This window comes from Colletotrichum fructicola (assembly GCF_000319635.2).
Source record: "Colletotrichum fructicola Nara gc5 chromosome Unknown KSG_Nara_v1_contig02, whole genome shotgun sequence".
Classification (NCBI taxonomy): Eukaryota; Fungi; Ascomycota; class Sordariomycetes; order Glomerellales; family Glomerellaceae; genus Colletotrichum; species Colletotrichum fructicola.
Window position 1 is genome coordinate 3,619,807 of NW_027094052.1, and position 21,410 is coordinate 3,641,216.

The window sequence follows — 21,410 nt, forward strand, 5'->3', positions numbered from 1 at the left end:
TAAGTCCAGCTAAAGTTAAGAGAGGATTATATAACTTAAAGCTATATATATTATTAAGAGGTATAAAGTTAAGAGGTCTATCACTCTAAATAGATAAAAACTATAATAAACAGCTAGAGGCCTATTAGAAAAACTATATATTACAATATTATTATAATATTTATAATAAAAGTAAAATTTTAAGTCTTAAAAGTATTATGAAAAAAGGAATCATATAGAAAAATATTTCTTAATATAATATTAAATATAAAAAGAATACTTAAAAATTGAATTATAATAATTTATAAATAATTTAATTTATAATTAAAAATAAAATAATACTATAATATATTTTTATTATATATATATTTAAAATATATAATTATACTAAAAACCTTAAAAATAGGTTTAATATAGTTTATATGTTTATAAACTTAATATTTATTAATAGTTTTGTAAACACCTTTTGAAAAATAAATTTAAATAGTTTTATAAACTATAAAATTTAATAAGTATATATATATTTATAATAGAAGATATAAATAGAAATCATTAGAAATAAAGTAATATAATAGCTAAAAAAGTTTATGTTTAGCTTTATAATTAGAAAACTTAATTTAGCTTATAAACGCTTATAAATAAATTAAACTTGTTTAAATATAAATATTATTTTAAGCTAAAGTTTTAAATATATATAAAACCTTTTCTAAAAGCTATTAGCTTTATATTATAAAATTTAATTAGTATTAATTACAAAAGCTAAATTAAGCTTTTTATTTTCTATTAATAACCTTTAAGTTATATTATTTTTAGACTTGAATATTATCTTTATTTCTATATTCTTTTAATTTTAAATATTATAATAAGCTTTAACTATTTTCTTCTAGTTATCTTAATTTCTTCTCTTTTGTTATTTAAATATCTATATTATAAATAATATCTTCTACTTTATTATATAATTTTAATAGCTTTAACTAGTTTTATTTTATAAAATATATTCTATTTTATCTATAAATTTAGTAATATCTTTATATTATATATAAAATAATAGTTTAAGCTATCTAAGTATTTTAATTATCTAAAATATTATCTTCTTATTATAAACTATAATATTTATTTTAAAAGCTTTCTAATAATACTGTATATTAACCTAATATTTTAAATCTATTTTATTAAGTATAAATCGATCTTCTATTTACTGAATAATAGTTAATAGAAAATCCTTAAATAGAGGTATATTATCTAATTAGCTAAAGCGTTAATTATATTTATTTAAAGATATATTATAATACTAAAACTACCCATAGCTAAATATTAAATCATATTATTTATTTAATATTAAGCTAACGTATATGCATAGCGAGTCGCCCATCATAGCGAGCCGCCCACCTTTCACTACCCTCCAGCCATTTGTGTAAGTCAATTAAGCCACATCGTACGAAATCAATTGAAACTACTCATCAGCCTCTTCTTCAGAGGTCTCCCAAACTACCTGACATGTTCGTACATTATGTCCAGTCTTTCCGCAGTTACCACATCGCCGCCCGCGCGATTCACCCCCCTCCGTACGAGCACCCTCTTGACGCATGTTTTCGCCTCCAGCATCAACAACCCCCTTTTCTACCCGTATTGCCTCAGCTTCAGCTGTATTAAGTGACCCTCCAAGACGTAGTTGGGTTTTCTTAGCTCTCCGGCGCTTACTTAGTATCTCATTTGCCGTACGAAGCCCGCGGCACTCGGCTTCAACAAGAGCTAGTTTGTGTGCTAACTTGCTAATACCTTTAGCTTGCAAATCAACAACCTCGTACAAATGAGTTGGTGAGCTATCTTGATGACTAGTGATTCTTTTCTTAAGTGAAGCAGAGCTTCGTACGGCGTCATGTGCTGTGGTTGGTGTCTTTGGGTCCCAGGAGCCCTGGCTGCTTGGGCATGAGTTGGATGGTGTTGGCGTCTTTGGCTTGAAATCCAGGCGGGAAAGAACTGCTTCTGGGTCGAATGGTACAAGGCCAGCCTGTCTAAAACCAGCTTGTACGTTTTCTTTGCTTATTGAAGTAAAAAAGGCTGCCTTGAAGGCAGGAAAGAAATCATCCTTAGTAATGTGCGTAATCTGCATCCGCATCATCTTCTCGATTTCCTTGCCATATGAAGCCTTCAGCGGACTAAAACAGCCAACATCAAGAGGCTGAAGCTCGTGCGATGAATGCGGAGGCATGCAAAGAGCAATAATGCCATGTTCCTTGCAGTAATCGTCAAACTTGGTGGATTTGTGGCTGTTGTGGCCATCAAGGATTAGGAGCCGTTTAACACCCTTCGTGCGAGACTTTGTGCACTTTTCAAAATGTTTTAGCCAATCTAGGCCAATCTCATTTGTAGTCCATCCATTTTCGCTAGGGTGGACGCGCCATTCGGGTGGGAATTGGCCATTGGTATACCATGAGAGTAGGTGATATTTGCCCTTAACAATGACGTATGGAGGCAGCGCCCAGCCATCTGCACATACGCCCTGAATGACAGAAACCCATTCGCGATTGCCAGGCTGCTTCGTACGAGGCCTTCCACGGCGGTCAGAGGTTGTAATAACCTTTGCGTGCGACAGCATTCCCATCAAGAAGCCCGTCTCATCAAAATTGTAGACATCGTCATCGTGTATTCCGTACTTCGCGATTGTGTTTCGTACGAGGGCAAACCAGGCCTGCACAATTGCAGGATCTTCAGCCAATGCCCTCTGATAGTCGATTCTACGTCGAAAACGCGTCTTTAGTTGTGGTTGGCGTCGTACGAAGTTCTCTGCCCATCGCGGTCCGACACGCGTCGCGTCACGTTCGTCAAGGAGACAATCGGCCATATCTCGTACGTCGTCAAGTCGCGGTGGAAATCCTCGATCGATCAGGTCAATAACTCGTTCAAGAATCACAGTTTCTTCCACCTGAGTCATCTTCATTGAATTCGTACGAGTTTCGCGTCGTGGTAGAAGTCCAGCGCGTCGGTCGCGAAGTGTAGTTCTCGGGACCTTATAGATAGAAGCTGCTTTTCGAACGGATAGTTTTGGGTCCTTTTTAATAGCTTCAATTGCAAGGATAATGCGACTTTCATTTGAAGAAGAACTCATGGTCGTACGTAGAGGAAGGTTGTTGTGAAGGTGAAGAGTGTAGAATTAAGGAAAAGTGGGCGGCTCGCTATGATGGGCGACTCGCTATGCATATACGTTATAAAAGAGGTATTTTTCAAAATACTTTATAGTTAATACATAAATTAATAATTTATATTATATCTATAATATTTAATCATTCTCTACTAAATCTAAATATAAAGATAAACTATATTAGTATATACTAAAAAGCTTAATATAAACCTTTTAGTAATATTTATAAATATAGATATATAATCATTCTCTACTAAATCTAAATATAAAGATAAACTATATTAGTATATACTAAAAAGCTTAATATAAACCTTTTAGTAATATTTATAAATATAGATATATAAATCTACAACTATTTACTTTAGTATTAACTAATATATATATAAGAGTATTATATCTATTATATATTATAATAAATCTTATTTTAAGAAACTATCTACTTATTAAGTATTATAAGTAAATAGATAAAATTATAAAGTATATATCTTATATATTATTATTTTCTTCTAAGGAGAAGTCTATTTTAACTAAAGGCTTTAGTTTTTTAAACTATTATAGTAGCTTTTAATAAGTTTCTGAACTTTATAATATTTATAACAACCTTTTTTATAGAATACTCTTCAGAGTTTTAGCTTTATTAATATTAAGATATATTCCTTTAGTATGAAAGCTAAAACTAAAGTTAATACTAGCAATAAGATATAATTTAATATTAAGAGTAATATAAATAATACTAAGGTAGCTTTTATTCTTTGTATAATTAGTATTTATAATATTAATAACTTTCATAATATAATCTAAATATTAATAGAAGTTATATTACTCTTTAACTAGATATTAGTTAATAATAGTATTTTAGATTTAACGTGGTTGATAAGCGAAGCGATCAGACAAGCGAAGCGATCACCCGACCGCAACATACCTATCTCCTACCTTTACATTTACATTACGCTACACACAACCATGTCATCAGCAAATAAAGAAGCTCAATTGAACTTAGCTACCCAAGCAATCAAACGAAGCAATAATCTTAGCTTAAGAGCTGCATCCCAGATCTACTCAGTGCCTTACTCAACGCTACGCGACCGAATGAAGGGAAAGCTATCACGACGTGATACTATACCTAACTCACGCAAATTAACGGAGCTTGAAGAGGAGAAGCTAGTTGAGTATATCCTCGACCTGGATTCCCGATCGTTTCCTCCTCGCATCAGTGGTGTGGAAGATATGGCCAATCGACTGCTTGCCGACCGCGACACGCCCCCAGTTGGGAAGCGCTGGGCTTCGAACTTCATCAAGCGACAACCGCAGCTCCGGACGCGCTTTTTTCGCAAGTACGACTATAAGAGGGCCCAATGCGAAGATCCAGACGCGATAAACGCGTGGTTTCGTCTTGTGGCGAATACAATCGCGAAATACGGCATTGTGGACTCCGATATCTATAATTTCGATGAGACTGGGTTTATGATGGGCCAGATTGCATCCGGGATGGTCGTCACGAGTGCCGAAAGGCGTTCAAACACGAAAATGATGCAGCCTGGTGACCGTCAATGGGTTACAGTCATTCAGGCCATCAACTCGTCAGGCTACAGCGTTCCGCCGTACATCATCGTTGCAGGCCAATATCACCTCTCCACGTGGTATACAGAAACCAGTCTCCCACGCGACTGGGTCATCGCAACGTCTGAAAACGGATGGACAACAAACGAAAGAGGCCTAGACTGGCTACAGCACTTTAACCGGCATACAAAACCGCGTGCAAGTAGTAGTTATCGCCTCCTCATTGTGGATGGGCATGAAAGTCACCACGCCGCCGACTTTGAGATATATTGCAAGGAAAACAACATCATCACACTCTGTATGCCGGCCCATTCGTCTCATCTACTTCAGCCCTTAGATGTTGGGTGTTTTGGGCCGCTAAAGAAGGCTTATGGTCGACAAATTGAGGATAAGATGCGCCGGGGTAATACGCACATTACAAAGGAAGACTTCTTCCCTGCGTTTCGCGAGGCATTTACACAAGCTCTCACAGTTAAAAACATCCAGGGAGGTTTCAGAGGGGCTGGGCTTGTCCCTCTAAGTGCCGAAAGTGTGCTTTCAAAGCTCGATATCAAGTTACACACTCCAACGCCTCCAGGGTCCCTTCCAACAACACCCCCCGCGTGGACTTCTCAGACGCCAAACAACCCAACTGAGGCGTCTTCTCAGTCTGAACTCATCAAAAGGAGGATCTCTCGCCATCAGAATAGCTCCCCAACTTCAATTATTGAAGCTGTAGAGCATCTATCAAAGGGAGCGCGGGGATTTATGCACCAGATTGCCTTACTAAGGTCTGAGGTCCAGATCCTTCGGGAAGAGAATAACCTACTTAGCCGACGCAGAAGGGCTAAGAAAACACGTCTCAGACAAGGAGGAAGTCTTACTGTAGCTGAGGCTGAGGACCTTCAGTCGCAGAGAGAGGCGACAGCTCAGATCGAGGAGGAAACGCGCCGGAGTAGTGGCCGTCGGCCGAGGACGGAAACAGGTCAACGGCGATGTGGTGTCTGTGGGAACACTGGTCATAATGCGCGAACATGTCAGTTTATTGAAGAAACATCTAATGAAGAGGTTTCTGAGTAGTTTGAACTCAATTGATTCTGTGGGTGTTGTGTACGAGTTAGAAATGTGCTGTGGTTGCGGTTGGGTGATCGCTTCGCTTGTCTGATCGCTTCGCTTATCAACCACGTTATAGTAATAACTTATTATAAAATATATAGTATTAATAGTTTTTATAAACCTTAGCTTTATAAGCTTTTTAAATAAAATTATTATACTATACTTAGATATTACTATATAAAATGGTAGTCTTATTAAAGTTATAGTAAGTATTTTCAATATATATAATATTAATATAATTATTTTTAGCTACTTAATTAAAGCTTTCTACTTTAGATATTATTAATATAAATAAATAATAGAGATATTAGATTAGTAATGTTACTATTAATATAAGAGATAATATAGTTTAGTCTCTTATTATTAAAGTAGTTACTTATAACCTTAAAGTATATTCTAATATAATATGGCTAGAAGTTAAATATAAAATTTTTATTATTATATCTATCCTAAATGTTAATAAAAATAAGGATTCTAGTAAGTTTAAATAAGGTTAAAAAAGAAGTTTTACTAAATATAATTCAAATAAGTATTCCTTTATAGAAGTAATAGCTATTATTTTTAAGTAACTAAATATAGTAGGTTATAATAATAATTACAATATTAGTTATATTTCTAAAACTATTAATATATCAGAATAACTACATAGATATTTAAGTAAGTAAAATTAGCTATACTTAAAAGAGATACTAAAGTATATATATAACTAGCCTAATTATTAAACTCTTTAAGCTTTATAACTTAAGTTTAAAAAGTAGTTTTCTCTATAATAAAAGTATTAACTTAATACTAAAGATTGATATTCTAAACTTTTTAAGAGTAGTAACTTTATAGTTATTAGTTATTAGTATTAAATAGGTTTATAAATAACTAAGTAGTATACTTAGCTTTTAGTATAGTTATTTTACTATTTAGAGCTTTATTTATAGGCTAAAGAGCTCTAATCTTAGATTATAAAGAAGCTTTTTCAATGTTACTTTTATAAGAAGTATCTATTATAAACTCTAAAACTACTAAGTTCTAACTAAGTACCCCCTAAAGGAGAATTTAAGGACCTATTCAGCCTTAGTGTGATCAGCCTTACTATATATAGCGCTATTATTGTTCTGCTAGTCTATTCAGCTAAGGCGCGCGTTCAACTTTATATGAGGATTTACCTACTAATAGGAGTATATAGGGTTTCTATACTATTTTCCTCAATTAGTAGAGAGTATAGGTTAGAGTGTCTATATAGTGTTTCTAGAATATGCTTATGTATAGGGTGAATTTTACTATAGTTTTTTTGTAGGGGGGCTATGTTATAAGTATAAACTTAAAGAAGAATTTAAGTAAAACTAAATATAATTAGCGCTATAAGAAAGATATAGAGCTAGGATTATTAATATTAATATAACTAGTAAAACTATACCTAATATTTAAGTAACTTTATACTTATTAATTATATATTAATATAACTAAAAGGAACAAAGTAACTAGTTATAACTTTGTTTAATCAAAATAAAAAGTATAATTATATAAGTTACTTATTATAGTAATTCCTATAATTAGCTAAAATAAATAAAAACTATATATTAAGTTAGTTACTATAAAAAGTATATATTAATAGAATAATAATTCCCTAAAGTTAATGATATAGTTATTATTAACTCAAGTTAATATTAAGTTAAGATATAAAATTGAAATAATAGAAATTAATAATTTATAATTTATAATAAACTAATGAACTATAACTATAATAATAATATAGATCTAAAATATCTAAATTAGATTAAATAAAGCTATAATAATTAACTTTATAATAAGGTTTTTATAGTTAATTACCTATTATAGTAATTACTTAATTACGTAATTACTTAACTAAGTAAAGGTTTATAAGGAAAAAATATATTATATATAATAGACTTTTCTACTTAGAATAGATTTTAAGGAAGTAAGAAATTTAATAATTTTATCTATTTAACTACTACTACTACTTATTATTACTACCTTTTACCTATTATTACTACTATCAGTATTATTTCTTTTATATTAATAATAACTATTTATACTATTTATAAATAGTTATTCTTAATTATTAGGAATGTTATTATTATAACTAATAAAACAAAAAGTGTCCCCCTTTGCTATATTATATAATCTTCCTACCCTTAATAGTATTACTTTAATTATATATGCTTTTATATAAACTTATTAAAAATATCTATATAAAACTTAAGTTAAACTATTTATTAATAAAGGGCTTTAATATTATTAGTTATATAATAAAGTTAATATAAAGCGTTTAAGCTTTTTAGCTTTAAATAGCATACTACTTAACCTAACTAGTAACCTAAATAAAAAGATTCTTAAGGTTATCCTTATGTACTTTTTTAAATACTTATTAATCTCATAAATACTTCTTATTATTACTAAAAAAGTTAAATCCCTTCATAATAAAGTTACTACTATTAAACTACTTATATATAACTGTTATATAGTAACGTGGTTTACCAGTCAGCCGCGCATATCAGTCAGCCGCGCACTTTTTCCACAACGCGCTTTGTTCCCAGCCACTTAAACCTTTGACGCGTAATTTCTCAACAACAGCAATGCCAATTTACACCCAAGAAGATAAGATTATTCTTGCTATTGAGGCGATCCGATCGACACGCGCTGCAGGTCATAAGTTCAGTACGCGAAGCGCTGCGAAGATATACAGTATCCCCGAAAGTACCTTACGCGACAGAATGAACAATCGACTACGCCGCGACCGTATCCAGCCTCAACGACATAAACTCGATCCGATCGAAGAGAAAACACTTCTCCGATACGTTATTGAGCAGGATTCTAGAGGGTTTCCCCTGCGACTCGCTAGTGTGGAAGATATGGCGAATCTCCTGCTGCGGACGCGGAATGGGACACCCGTTGGGAAGCATTGGGCCAAGAGGTTTATCGACTCGCAGCCGACTCTGAAGACTAAATTTAATCGTCCATATGATTATCAAAGGGCACTTCAAGAGGATCCAGGGGTCATTTCGAAGTGGTTCGCGTTGTTGGGCAATATGATGGTCAAATACGGCATCCAAGAGGGGGACCTATACAATTTCGACGAAACTGGCTTCATGATGGGCATGATCACCGCGTCAATGGTGGTAACACGCGCTGATCGACGCGGCAAAGCAAAGTCTGTCCAGCCTAGCAATCGTGAATGGGCTACAGTCATTGAATGTATTAATTCAGGCGGCTGGTGCATCCCTCCGTTCGTGATTGTCAAGGGCGCATATCACCTTGCAAGTTGGACCACGGAATCAGGTTTTCCTAGCGACTGGGTTATCAAACCTACTGCTAATGGATGGACGGATAATCAGACAGGTCTTGACTGGATTAAACACTTCGATAAGCATACTCAGGCCCACGCAAAAGGTGTCTATCGGATGCTAATAATCGATGGGCACGAGAGCCATTTATCGGCCGATTTCGACGAATACTGCAAGCAGAATAATATTATAACCGTCAGTATGCCTCCGCATTCATCCCATTTACTCCAGCCATTGGATATTGCACTTTACTCGCCTTTAAAGCGCGCATACGGGGATGAAATCAACCTATTCATCAAATCCTCCGTGAACCACATCACGAAATCTGAGTTCTTTGTTGCCTTTTGCAAGGCCCACAACAAGATCTTTACGAGTGAAAATATCAAATCCGCCTTCCGCGGAGCTGGTATTTTACCGTGGGACCCAAACTATGTGATTGGGAAGCTCGATGTGCATATAAGGACGCCAACACCTCCTGTGACCGACCCCTCAACACCACCAGCCTGGCAATCGCAAACGCCCTCCAACCGCCACGAAGCGCTTTCACAGTCTAACTTTATTAAAAGTCGGATCTCAGCCCATCAGGGAAGCTCTCCATTACCAATAATTGAGGCAGTTGACCGGCTAGCAAAGGGTGCGCAGGCAATGGCACACTCGATCACGATTTTGACGGATCAGGTGCGCACACTTCAGGATGCCAATGTGGCGCTTGCTAAGCGCCGGAGAGCGAAAAAGACGCGCGTCCAGCTTGGAGGAGCACTTAGTATAGCAGAATCTCAGGTTATCCTAGAAGAAAAGGGCAAAGGGAAACGTCCAGCGCCTCAAGAAGGTGAAGAAGGGGGTCCGTCGAAGAAGGGTCGGTCGGCTCAACGGCGTTGCGGTATGTGCGGCAAGACAGGCCATAATGCGCGAACATGTTCTAAAGATGTAGAATCATGTACTGACGAGAGCTAATTGATTTTATACGTTGTGGTTGTATAAACTTATAAAATGTTTGAAAGGTTGGAAAAAGTGCGCGGCTGACTGATATGCGCGGCTGACTGGTAAACCACGTTAAGTATAGTTAGTAGTAATAATCTTAAGTAGAAAGTCCTTAATAAGCTATATATATATAAAATACTTAAAGTTTATAGTAGTAATCTCTAGTATAAAGTTCTAAGTTCCTTTAAGTATTTTATATATATAATATTAATACTCTTTTAGCTACTTTAAAAGCTTAAGTACTTCTTATATATTTAGAATAAAGCGTAAACTACTTATAACACTATAGCTATAATGATATTTAGTAAAGCTATCCTTATTCTTCTTATTTCTATATATTATTTCTAATTAATATAAGAAGTATATAATTAGTTAGATTAATAAGTATAATAAAATAAGGTATATTATTAGCTATGTTTATAGTATTTTTTAGTTAAGTTACTCTTATATATATACAAGGTTTATATAATAGGGTCTTTACTATGGATTAGTAGTTAGTACTTTTAAGGAAAGTTAATATTATACTTCTATTACCAGATATAAATTAATTAATAAACTTAATATATTATAATAATAAGCTTATAAAGTATAGCTAATATATAATAAGTATTAACTTAGATTAATTAATATTAAGTTATAAAAGGAAAAAGTTAGAAGTAAGAGTATAAGTGTGTAAAAGCTCTATAAGTATATTTAGCGCGCTCCCTATAAGTTATATACCTAAGTATATAACGCGCTCTAAAGTAGGTATAGCACTAGCGCTATAATATTAAGCTTTTATAGCTTTATAGCTATTTTGATTCTTAAAGTAAGTAATAATAGCCTCTTATTTAAGCTTATTATCTTATTATAATAAAGTAATAATTATCTATAAGATAAAAAACGTATTATTTTATAATTTATAAAAATAATTCTTTTAGAAGTACTAAATTAAGTTATTTTTTTATTAGCTATTTTTTAAAGATAATATCTTTCTTTAAAGTTATAATTTATATAGCTTATATATTAGTATTAACTATATAGTTTATAAAAGAAAAGCTTAACGTTCTCTTTATTAACTTTTACTAAATAGACTAAAGTTAAATAGTAGTCTTTTATAGTTAGAAAACGGTAAGCAATCTTTTTAATGGAGATTTTTTAGTTATTTATTGTTTTTATTAAGTTAGAGAGTTATTAGTTTAAAAGTTAGCTCTAAAGAATTTTAATATTTCAATTAAACTTAACTAAGGGTATATAAATAGAAATATAAAAAGAGAAGAGAGAGATCTACTTATTCTATAAAATATTATAATAATAATAAAAAAGTAAAATTAAAGTTATAATAAACTAAGCTTATAACTACTAAAAGCTAGTAATTAGAGAAAATTAAAAAGTTTATAAAAGGTATTTATTACTTAAGAAGAAGTTACTTTTTTAAGTGTTTTCAAATTATAAGCTTATGAGGCTTATACTAGTTATATACCCTACTCCCTTAGTGAGGCTTATTAAAGAAGCTATATAAAGTAGAAGATATACTATAAGATAAACTATTATAATAATACTTCTCTTTTATTAATTAAAATTAAGATTTAATAAAGTTTTTAATTAAACTATAATATTAATTATAAACTTTAAAAGAAATATTTTATTTTAATTACTTATTTACTAAATAAAAAAGTATAAAAAAGAAGTAATAAAAGTGAGATATATATCTTCTTTTCTATAGAGATAGTATAAAATTATTCTTAAAAAAGAGAAACATTTTTAGTTAAGCTTAGAAAATATTCTTTTTTTTATAAAAAGTTAATATAGTTATAATCTTTTTCTTTTTTTAGTTTTTTATATTTTTATATTTATAATAGTTCATAATTTAAGAAAACTAATTTCTAATATTTCTATGTATAAGTATAACTTAGATCTTAAGTTTTTAAGTTTTTTAAAGCTTCTCTTTATTAGTTAATATATTATTAAAAACCTTTTAATAAGCTGAATTAAAAAGAAGTTTTTTAAAATAAATTAATTAGTTTTATCTTTTTAAAAGTTTATAAGAGGAGTAAAATAAATTTAGTTATTTTTATAATTTTAGCTTCTAAAAATAAAAGTAAATAGTTAAGTTTATTTTATTTTAATTATTTTTAAGTTATTATTATAATAGCTTATAATAAAGTAATGTATAATAATTCTAATTAAATAGATAGTAAGCTAGTAAAGAAAACTTATTAAATTTATATAAAACTTTTAGTTTACTTCTTTATATTAATTACTAATTTTATAACAAAATAAGAGAGAAAACTTATTAATTACATTAAGTATTTTATTTTAAATATAAACCCCTTAAAATACCTAAATATTTAGATATTAATTTTCTAGCTAACTATAAAAATATAAAAATAAATATATAAATATAAACTTAATTAACTTATATTTTATTTATATTTTCTAATCTGTCACGGGCTAGAGCCCGGCCGAGATCTCCGGCTTTGCCGGAGCAGCTACCGAGATCCGGCTCCGCCGGATCCACTATTCTGCTGTAGCACACCGCCTAGCCCCGATCTGCATCACTGCTGCTAGGCGCCTATCCCTGTAAAGTCCTTTCCTCCTTCTTCAGCTTAGAATAGTCAATCGACGGCACCTCTACGTTGAACAAGCCTAGGGGCCAGCCCCTTGCAATCTTTTTATATCTTAAGTTATATAATCTCTTAAGAGAAAATAAACTACTAAAAAGAAGTTTAATAATATTATCTTTATAGTATTTTATTTTTATTTTAGCTTTAAATAACTTGAGAAGTATAATAAAAAGTAAAAATAAAATAAAAAATAGAACTAATTAAAGCCAATAAAACTTGAAACAAAAAATTAGTTTTTAAAATATAAAAGTTAGTAAATTTATATTATAAATTAAGCTAAAAGATCTTAAAGTTTACTTAAAGAGTTACTTATTAAACTTATTAAAAAGATTAAAAGAAAATATAAAAAAATATTTCTTATTTATTTGTTTTATCTTTCTCATTATAAGCTAATTAAGCTTCTATCTACTTATACATACTATTTCCTCACATAATAATACCTAACGCTTATAAAAACGCCTATTTAGCCTTTTACTTTTAAGCTAAAATTACTAAAAATTCTAAGAACTCTACTTTTTTTACTATATAAATATAGAGCCAATTATATTAAGGCTAAATACCTTATTAAAGCTTTTATAGCTTAAGAATAGCTCTATTAAACCTTTTAATAAAATGCTATAAATATTATTATAAAAGAGGTTTTTTACTTATAATAAAATACTTAATATAATTAGTAACTTTTTACTTTTACTTTATTATAATATAAGTCTAAAAATATATATAATTTTAATACCTATTTAACGCTCTAATCCATTATAATTATTCTTTATATAATTACTAATTAAACTAGTTACTATTTATTCATAAACGCTATTTCTTTTTATAATAATACTTACCATCTATAAAAACGCCTATATAGGCCTCTTACTTTTAGATTAAAGCTATTTAAAATTTTAAACCCCTTTATTTATTTAATAGTAAACTAGTCTTAATAGATATTTCTAAAGGCTATAGATAGTTACTTATCTTAGGTTTATAAACTCCTTCCTAAATGTATTACATCTGCTTAAAGTAGCAACTCACAACCTCTCAAGTTAGGATAGAACCTAACCTATGCTGTTTCCTAACCTTAGCACCATAGCTCTCTGACCTCTTAAAGCAACATATCCCTCTCAAGACAACTAACTTCACTTTGCCAACTCTTTTAAAAAGACCCTAGGAGCTTCACATTGCCATACCCAACTAAGGTCAACTCAGAAAAGAGATTCTTCACTCACCTAAACAGCAGCAGTTCTTTCCGTCTCATCTCCCTGAGCACCTTCGACGTCGCAATGCCGGCCCCTGATTACCAACGGCAATACTTTCGGTCAAGTAGCGACGATGGAGAATTCTCAACTCACATTCGACATTCCTCACGTGCTAGAAGAACGCTTAGCTCAAATGAAGCGAGAAGAAGTTGCGATGATCAGAGACCGGATGAAGCAGATCAAGAACGAATTCATGGCACCGATGCCTCGCCAAGACATCGAAGCTCTTCTCGCTGACCGTCGGCTTTCTCGCACATTGGAAGCCAAGATCACTTGCACTGTCGCTCGCCAGATATGCCATCGTCATCAGCATCTTCGGGCAATCATCTGTGAACATCTCGTACTGAAGGGCCAAACTCTTCCGGTGGCTGATATCGACGACCTTTTTTTCGATGCCCAAGAAAGAACGAAAAAGATGACTGCTTACTATAACCAGAACATTTCCAGAGAGATTGGTATTCTCTTCTTTCACATGAGCCACCACCTTCTCCGCACGAAGTCTCTCGGCCTGCACCCACTCCTTGACCTCGATACCGCTGAAAATTTCTTGAGGGATATGCATGAAACCGAGAGAAAAATCGGAAATCGATGGAATCAAGTTGCCGCCCAGCTCAGGGAAGCCTTGGACAGGCAAGTAGTGGATGAGGTCGGAGAAGACATCATCTGCAATGAGCGGTTGGTCAAGCGCAACACCGATATGATCGCATCAAAGCTCGCCGACAACTATTGGAAAACATTGGAACATGCAGAGAAGCAGGGCTTGAAATTGTGTGCGACCAAAACCGGAGTAACATTCATGGATACACTCGACGCCCACACCAAGGCATTCAAAGACCGCGACAGAGACGCATTCCAAGTTGTCAAGCGCATCGGAAAAGAGCACCGCGAGACTGTCATCATGTTCAAGCACGCATCGGATAATGCCGAGTCACACAACGTCAAACTGGTCAACGAGCCCAGTGAGGATGATGTCACGGTCAACCATCAACCTTCAACTCACAATCCCAAGATTGTCAACACTCTGATTGACCGACTCTCTGAGACTAGAAAGGAACAAGGCCTCGAAGCCTTGGCGATGAGATGCGCCAAGTCTACTGCGATAGGTATACTTGTCGCGTGGGGGGTTGATTCCATCTATATGGAAGAAAACCATCTGGCGGCAAGCCTGGAGAAGATTCGGCTCCTTCATCAGATTGGACACCAGCGGATAATTCAGCATTGCATGGAAAGGGTCCAGGTGTTCTCCGAGGAGAGGAGTCGAGGCGGTCAGCCAGTCACCTGTTCCCAGCTCATGCAATATACCATGGAAGTCTGTAGGGACATGGAGAGGGAGATCGCACAAGATGAGGGTGGAATTCATTCTGACATCATATCGGAAGGACTGGGTTGGACCAAAGCTACGAAGAATCAAGACCAGGGTGACAGACTTTAACAGGGATCTGAGCGGAACAGTGGCGACGGAACGAGAAGAGTGCCAGGAAACGGCATGTGGATCAGCATTTGCAGACTCTTGGCCATAATCGATGAGTCTGTAGACACGCGAGTCTTGAGTTAAGCATTGGAAATGCAAAGAACCACCTCTAACCAGCCATATGGCGGTTTCTAGGATGAAGCAAACTTTCACGATCAATATGGAACAGCTGTATTGCGATGAGTCATATACTGGGATATCTTCGCGACTGCGACGTGTTCGTGATCATTGAGGATCGGGCATTCACACATTGAGTAGCGCGTCAACGACTCCATCATATAGGGAGTTGGGGGACTGCATATTGACTTACTTTTCGTCCAGGCATGTCTTTGCAAGAACCTGAACCAGGCGATAGCGGGCCACTTTTTCTCTTTCATCGACCGAGACCAGTCTGCAGGCGATGATACCAATTAGGTTCGCCTTTCAAAGCCGATCGGGACAGGGGTTGGTGCCTGCACAAATCAAAGTGCCGCCAGATGCAAAGATATATAGCTAAATACTGTATTTTCGGGGGCGCTGTCGAGGATCCAAGGGCTTCCTACCGTCTAGAAGCTAGGAAAAGGGAGAACAGGCATTCGTTGGAACCCGTGGTGCGGGCTGAAGAGATTATAGGGCACAATCGGGTCCCGGGATTTTGCAAATACTTGATCGTTTGCGGGAAGCGAGATCGTGGAACGGTAGAAAGACGCATAACCAGATGGATCCCTTTGAAGAACAGTGAAGTGGTATTAAACAGGTGGATTGAAGAAATGTTATGTACAATATGCGTTGAAATGCCGCTCCAAGTAAAACAAGGTAAACCTCTTCCTCCGATCAAACCATATCATGATAATAGTGAGTGAACAAGCATAGCCCTACAAAGGCGGGGCATTAGGATCCATCATACACTGATCGACTCTCATCAGTTGTTTCCCAGTTGCCTTCGCCTTCTGAATGAATGTCCTCAAGTAGGAGACGGTGCTGGGGTACAGGTAGTGCATGACAACCAGGGAGCCGCCCTTGTCCAGGTCACGCTGGAAAGAGTCCAGTTGCTTCTCGGGAGTGTCCGACTGAGCATAGAGCCAATCCTCGACGTCAATGTTCCAGTTGACGATGTAAGGGTTGTCGTCCTTAGTGGATCGGACGAGTTGCTGACGCATGCGAGCACCCTCGTTACCGAAGGGAGGTCGGAAGTACTTCGTAGTGATACCGAACATGTCTTGAACAGCCTTAATGTCCTGGTCGTACTCCCAAGATATCGCGTCATTGTTAGGCAGGCCCTCCATACGAGGGTGCGTGTAGCTGTGAAGGGCGATCTGGTGGCCCTGGCTCATCATGTCCTTGTAGATGGCACTCAAATTGGTGCTGGAGTCCCGCAGAGGTGCACCGACCGTGAAGAAGGTTACTTTAATGTTCTCCGACTTGATGACCTCCATGACCTCCTGGGCGAACTTCGGGTCGCCATCATCAATAGCAAAGGCGATCGAGTTGGGACGCTTGCACGCAAAGATGAGATTCCCAGACGGCAGCTTCTCTGGGATCAGAACCTTGGCTGGGACGGACGGGACGATCTCAACCTTTGTCAAGGTGACAGCTTCGTTGGTATAGAAACCCTTGAAAGCGATACCTATCGCACGCTTCCGCTGGATGTTGAAGTGCGAGATGGGAATGTAGATATCGTTGCCAGTTGCGTAACGTGCAGCCTCAAGAGAATCCCATGTCTCGGGGAAGGGCGAGGCAGTCTCGTCGCAAGCTTGGTTGTGCTGTTGCATAGCAATCGAGAACTTATTGCTTCCAGAGTAGGCCACATGGAGATAAGAACCGTCATAGCCGGTCATATCGGCACACTTATCGGAGAGCTGCGTGTAGAACGAGAAGTCGGCATCTGGCGCCTTGATGGTGACCCTGTTCGTGCCCCAAGTGAGAGCAGTATCGACGTCACCTCCATGCCAGTAGCCAAGAGAGTTGGAGTCCTTCTTTGAGAAATTATCAACAATCTTGACCGAGCCAGTACTGCTCGGGGCAGGGACGGTTGAGACAGCAGCAGTGTCGGTTGGTTGAGTCGCGACAATATACTCAGATGGTGTGTTGCCGCAGTAGAAAGCCATCGGGCCGAAAGTCACATCCGAGGACAACGAACCAAAGAGAATCGTTGTCATCTTTGATAGGTCGGCACCCGAGAACTTGGAAAAGGGGATGCTGTAGAGCTTCTCTTGGCCGTTGAATGTCCACCCGAGTTCCTTTGATGTCTTGGTAGCGAAGGCAGAGTCCTCCCCGCACGTTGGCGACGAGGCCAGCTGGATGGATAAGGTCGTGCCGGCCTTGGCCTTGATGCGCAAGGAAATACCGCCGTATCCCTTCACCTGTGTGTTGGTGCAGGCAACCTTGCTGTAGAAGTAGGAATCCCCACCGTTGGGCTTCAGCGTGACCCGATTTCCCGAGACAGTGATCTCTTTCATCGTGCTATCGTCACTACTGGGCTGTAACATGGCGTTGTAGTAAAGAAATGTCAGTCGCGATTGCGAGGCCCAGTCGTCAATCAAGAGATTACTGCAGCTCGAGGATACCGGCGAAGATTGGGCGGCAACGGAACTAGATACAGTCGAAGAGCGAATGCTCGATGACCCGGACGCGGTGGGGACAGTAGAGACTGAGACGGAAGTTAGAGACATCGATCTCGAAGGAGCTGCGCGCGAGGTTGACGAAGAAGCGTTCGATGTACGAGAGCTTGAAGGAGATTTGGTTTGGCGGGATGAGGAAGCAGACGTACGAGATGATGGGCCCGTTTGGACAACTGACATGGTCGTGGAGCTTGGCGATCGTACCGAGGTGGCGAAGGATGAGGTTGTGCCAGAGGAAGCGCGAGCAGTGAGTGACGCCGCGCTTGTTGAAGACGAAACCGCAACAGAGCGAGAAGTCGACACAGAACCAACAGTGGTGGCAGTGGCTGGGGCAGTCGAAATGGAGGGATTCGACCCGCCGCTGCAGGTGAACTGGAGATTGCTGAACTGATAATTGTCAAACTTGGAATAGGTTGACCAGACGAAGGCTGAGACTGCGTCCAAGTTGGCGTTTGTGAAGGATGATAGCGCGATAGAGATGTTTTGGGTCGAGCCAGTCAACCCGTTGATCTGGACCCATTGGCTGTTGTAGTTGTCATCTGCACAAGATGCCTTGGTTTGTATCTCCAGCATCATGGAGGCATCTTTAGGTCCCTTGACCGTCAAAGAGAGGGCATTATAGCCTTGGGTGGCCGCCTTGACGCAGCCGAGAGTCTCGTAGTAGTAAGAGGAACTGTCTGTCTTTGGAGTGAACGAAAGGATGCCCTTGCTGATGGCGACCTTTGACATGGAAGTGTCTTCGCTGGTCCACGCATCGAGGTTGTTGCTACCGGAAACGGTAGATCGTGAGAAGTTATCGATAACAAGATTGGAGCATGCCGCCTGGGCAGCTCCGGCTAGGCCCAGAAGGCGTAGCAGGGTAGAAGACATTTTGATGATGTACAGCCAAGTTGGGATGTCTAGTGAGAAAGAAAGGCACTCCTCGGGCGAGGAGTAGAAAGAAAGACTAGGGGTCAAAGCCGATGATGATGTTGGGAGTGATGGAGCATTTCCTAGTAACAGGGAGGAGACGAGATGGTTTATATATCTATATATTGTGTCTTGATGCTGATATCTTACTGGCCTGCTTTAGTGGCAGAGCCGGATTCTTCGCAGGGCCTTCACCTCTGGTGTAGCATCGGACACTTGTCCAGCTACCTGACGGGTAAGCAGTTGGTAGATGGCTCAGACGCAGTGCCATGCCATACTAACTCAGGTGTAGAGGAGGAGCATTATGGGTCCTTGGCGTTGGACAAAGCATGGAGGCCAGCTTAGACTGCTACGTAGGATTCGCGAGAACGCTAAAGACCGCCTCACGACCTGGACGTTGAGCGTTGTCCCCCCCGATGAAGAAGCGTTGTGGAGACGAACGTCCTGCCAAGCGAACAAGAAATCCCACATGGCTAATTGACGAAGAAGGGCGTTGTGGCTTGATGGCCCGAATACTTGGTAGTGGCTTCGAGACAAACAGTTACCGCCATGTGGTCAGAGAGATACACAAAGGGCCATCGAGTATGTGTTGGAGGGTAAAAAAACCGGACCTTCATCTTTGTCTGTCAGGAGGAGGAGGTTAGGTTCGCGGTTTTAGGGGTCTGTAGAAGTCGAGAAAATGTCGGCTTAGGAAAGGCGTGGAAAGACAAACAATGAAAGAAGAGCGGGCCAAGTCGTTGAACATTTCATCCAACGCAACTCGAAACAAGACAACACGAGGTGTGGCAAAAGGAGATGAGGTTTTAGTGCACCGTCCTATTGGGCTAGCCATATCCGGTCCATGCTGAACAAGCAAGACAAGACCGCCACCATCAGGTGAGCGCCGCCAACGCTTTCTTGAACGCGTGCTTCAACTTGTCTGCTGCAACTATCCAAGAGATCTTCGGGTGATACCCCTTTTGGCTGGCCTGACAAGTGAAGCCATTTTCATCATGAAGGTCGAGGTGACACACAAACTTTTCTGATGCCCCCTTTGTCGCTCACTAGAGGAACATGAAACAAGTGAAGATGTGCATTCTAGCGTCGTAGCTTTCCTCGGCTAAGCTAAGTGCCTGGATCGGTTGCAAAAATAAACATGGAATTAGCCACGTCCCCCACACTTGACGGGTCAGTGCAAAGCTGCGGTAAACCTGGGAAACGAATTTAGCCGTCGAAGGCCATCTTCTTTCTCCTGGCATCCCGGCCTAGCTGTGTCCATGAATCTCAGCGCGAGTTACGACACAAAGAGCGAAACCAGCCCTCGCTTCACACGGCTTTTGATGAGAAATAGACGGGGGCCGCCTGGGATGGCGCGCCACAGTTTCTCATCCCCAGGTACAACATCATCTCCAGAGACCTTGTCAGCTTGATAGGCTTGATGATGGAAGATGCGTCAATGAGTTCGCAACATGCTATCGTTCCCTCCGTTGTGCGCCAGTGGTCAGTCACTTCCTGGGCTGCTGGCCGACTGCGCCCTATCAGTCTGCTCGCTATACTCCGCAGGCAGTCCTGTCTTTATGGGGGCCATGGGCTGGTTGTCAGTAACATTCGGCGTGTGTTAGTGCCCAGGCAGATTTGGCCTGTAGTAGCAAACGTACGAATGGCGGATGCCATCACCGCCGTAGCGCGAGTCCATCCTGGCGGCATGGACGGGTGACTGGAGTCCTGATCACTCTATGGCTTCCAGTGTCCGCCGCGGCTCGTTCATAGCAGAACGCAAGTACTATGAGGCCATTGACCAGACAACGTGACATTGGAGGAAGTGACTCACTCACATGAATACTTGGAAGGTCGCATCGGGCCCGTAGCTGTTCGTAACGCATCGCTTGGTGGATGTTGTTTTGGCAAAGACTTTCCATGGTTGCCAAGCGATGGTACATCGACATTCGATGCTCGTTCAAAACCCTAGGTTGAGCGACCTGAATCGTGCAGACGGATCAGGAGAGTTGCGGCAGAGGAGGATGAGAGTCCTGGCGGCGGCAACGCGAAAAAAAAGTGACGGGAGAGCTATGGGTGGCTGCAGGAAGGATGGGCTGTGAAGTATGATGGAGTTTGAACTATTGATGGGCTAGACTGAATGTTGTCGAGGTATCCACGATGTGAGCAGTGTCGACGCCAAGTTGTGGTTTGGCCCAGGGATCCAACGTGTTCGTTGTCTGTTCAACCGGATGGTTCCCGTGAGTGTGACGGGAGGGCGCTGTCGACCGTCGACTGCCGCCTTGGTCTCAAAGCACCAGCGGCAATGCGATGTGGTAAAGAGATAGCTGCTTGATGGCGAAAAGTGGTACAGTCTGTTGCACTAATAGCGTCCGCCCCCCCTTTTTACTGAAATTATGCATACATAATCCCTATATATATATAAATATTTATTTAATGCTATATAAATATTTATAGTATAGTAATTAACTTATTTTAATAGCTTTAATTAATTAATTCCTATTAAATCTTACGATCTAAAAGTATTATAATACTTCTTAAGCGTTAC

General features: G+C 38.2%; 3 protein-coding genes across 3 annotated transcripts; 1 reads left to right on the forward strand and 2 right to left on the reverse strand.

Annotated features, from left to right (window-relative positions):
* Positions 1–5,361: 5,361 nt before the first annotated feature.
* Positions 5,362–5,696, reverse strand: CGGC5_v003752 (uncharacterized protein; the record flags this gene model as incomplete). The annotated part of the gene is made up of 2 exons (XM_066151177.1): positions 5,362–5,467; positions 5,545–5,696. 2 exons carry the CDS (start codon positions 5,694–5,696, stop codon positions 5,362–5,364), a joined length of 258 nt encoding a protein of 85 aa, XP_066009605.1.
* An 8,283-nt stretch (positions 5,697–13,979) lies between these two features.
* CGGC5_v003753 (uncharacterized protein) lies at positions 13,980–15,338 on the forward strand (the record flags this gene model as incomplete). Its single annotated transcript, XM_032027025.1, has 1 exon — positions 13,980–15,338. The coding sequence occupies one exon, from the start codon at positions 13,980–13,982 to the stop codon at positions 15,336–15,338; it is 1,359 nt and encodes a 452-aa protein (XP_031876525.1).
* An 893-nt stretch (positions 15,339–16,231) lies between these two features.
* On the reverse strand, positions 16,232–18,847 carry CGGC5_v003754 (putative peptidoglycan-N-acetylglucosamine deacetylase; the record flags this gene model as incomplete). Its single annotated transcript, XM_032027026.1, has 2 exons — positions 16,232–18,006; positions 18,127–18,847. The coding sequence occupies 2 exons, from the start codon at positions 18,845–18,847 to the stop codon at positions 16,232–16,234; spliced, it is 2,496 nt and encodes an 831-aa protein (XP_031876524.1).
* Between the last annotated feature and the right edge of the window lie 2,563 nt (positions 18,848–21,410).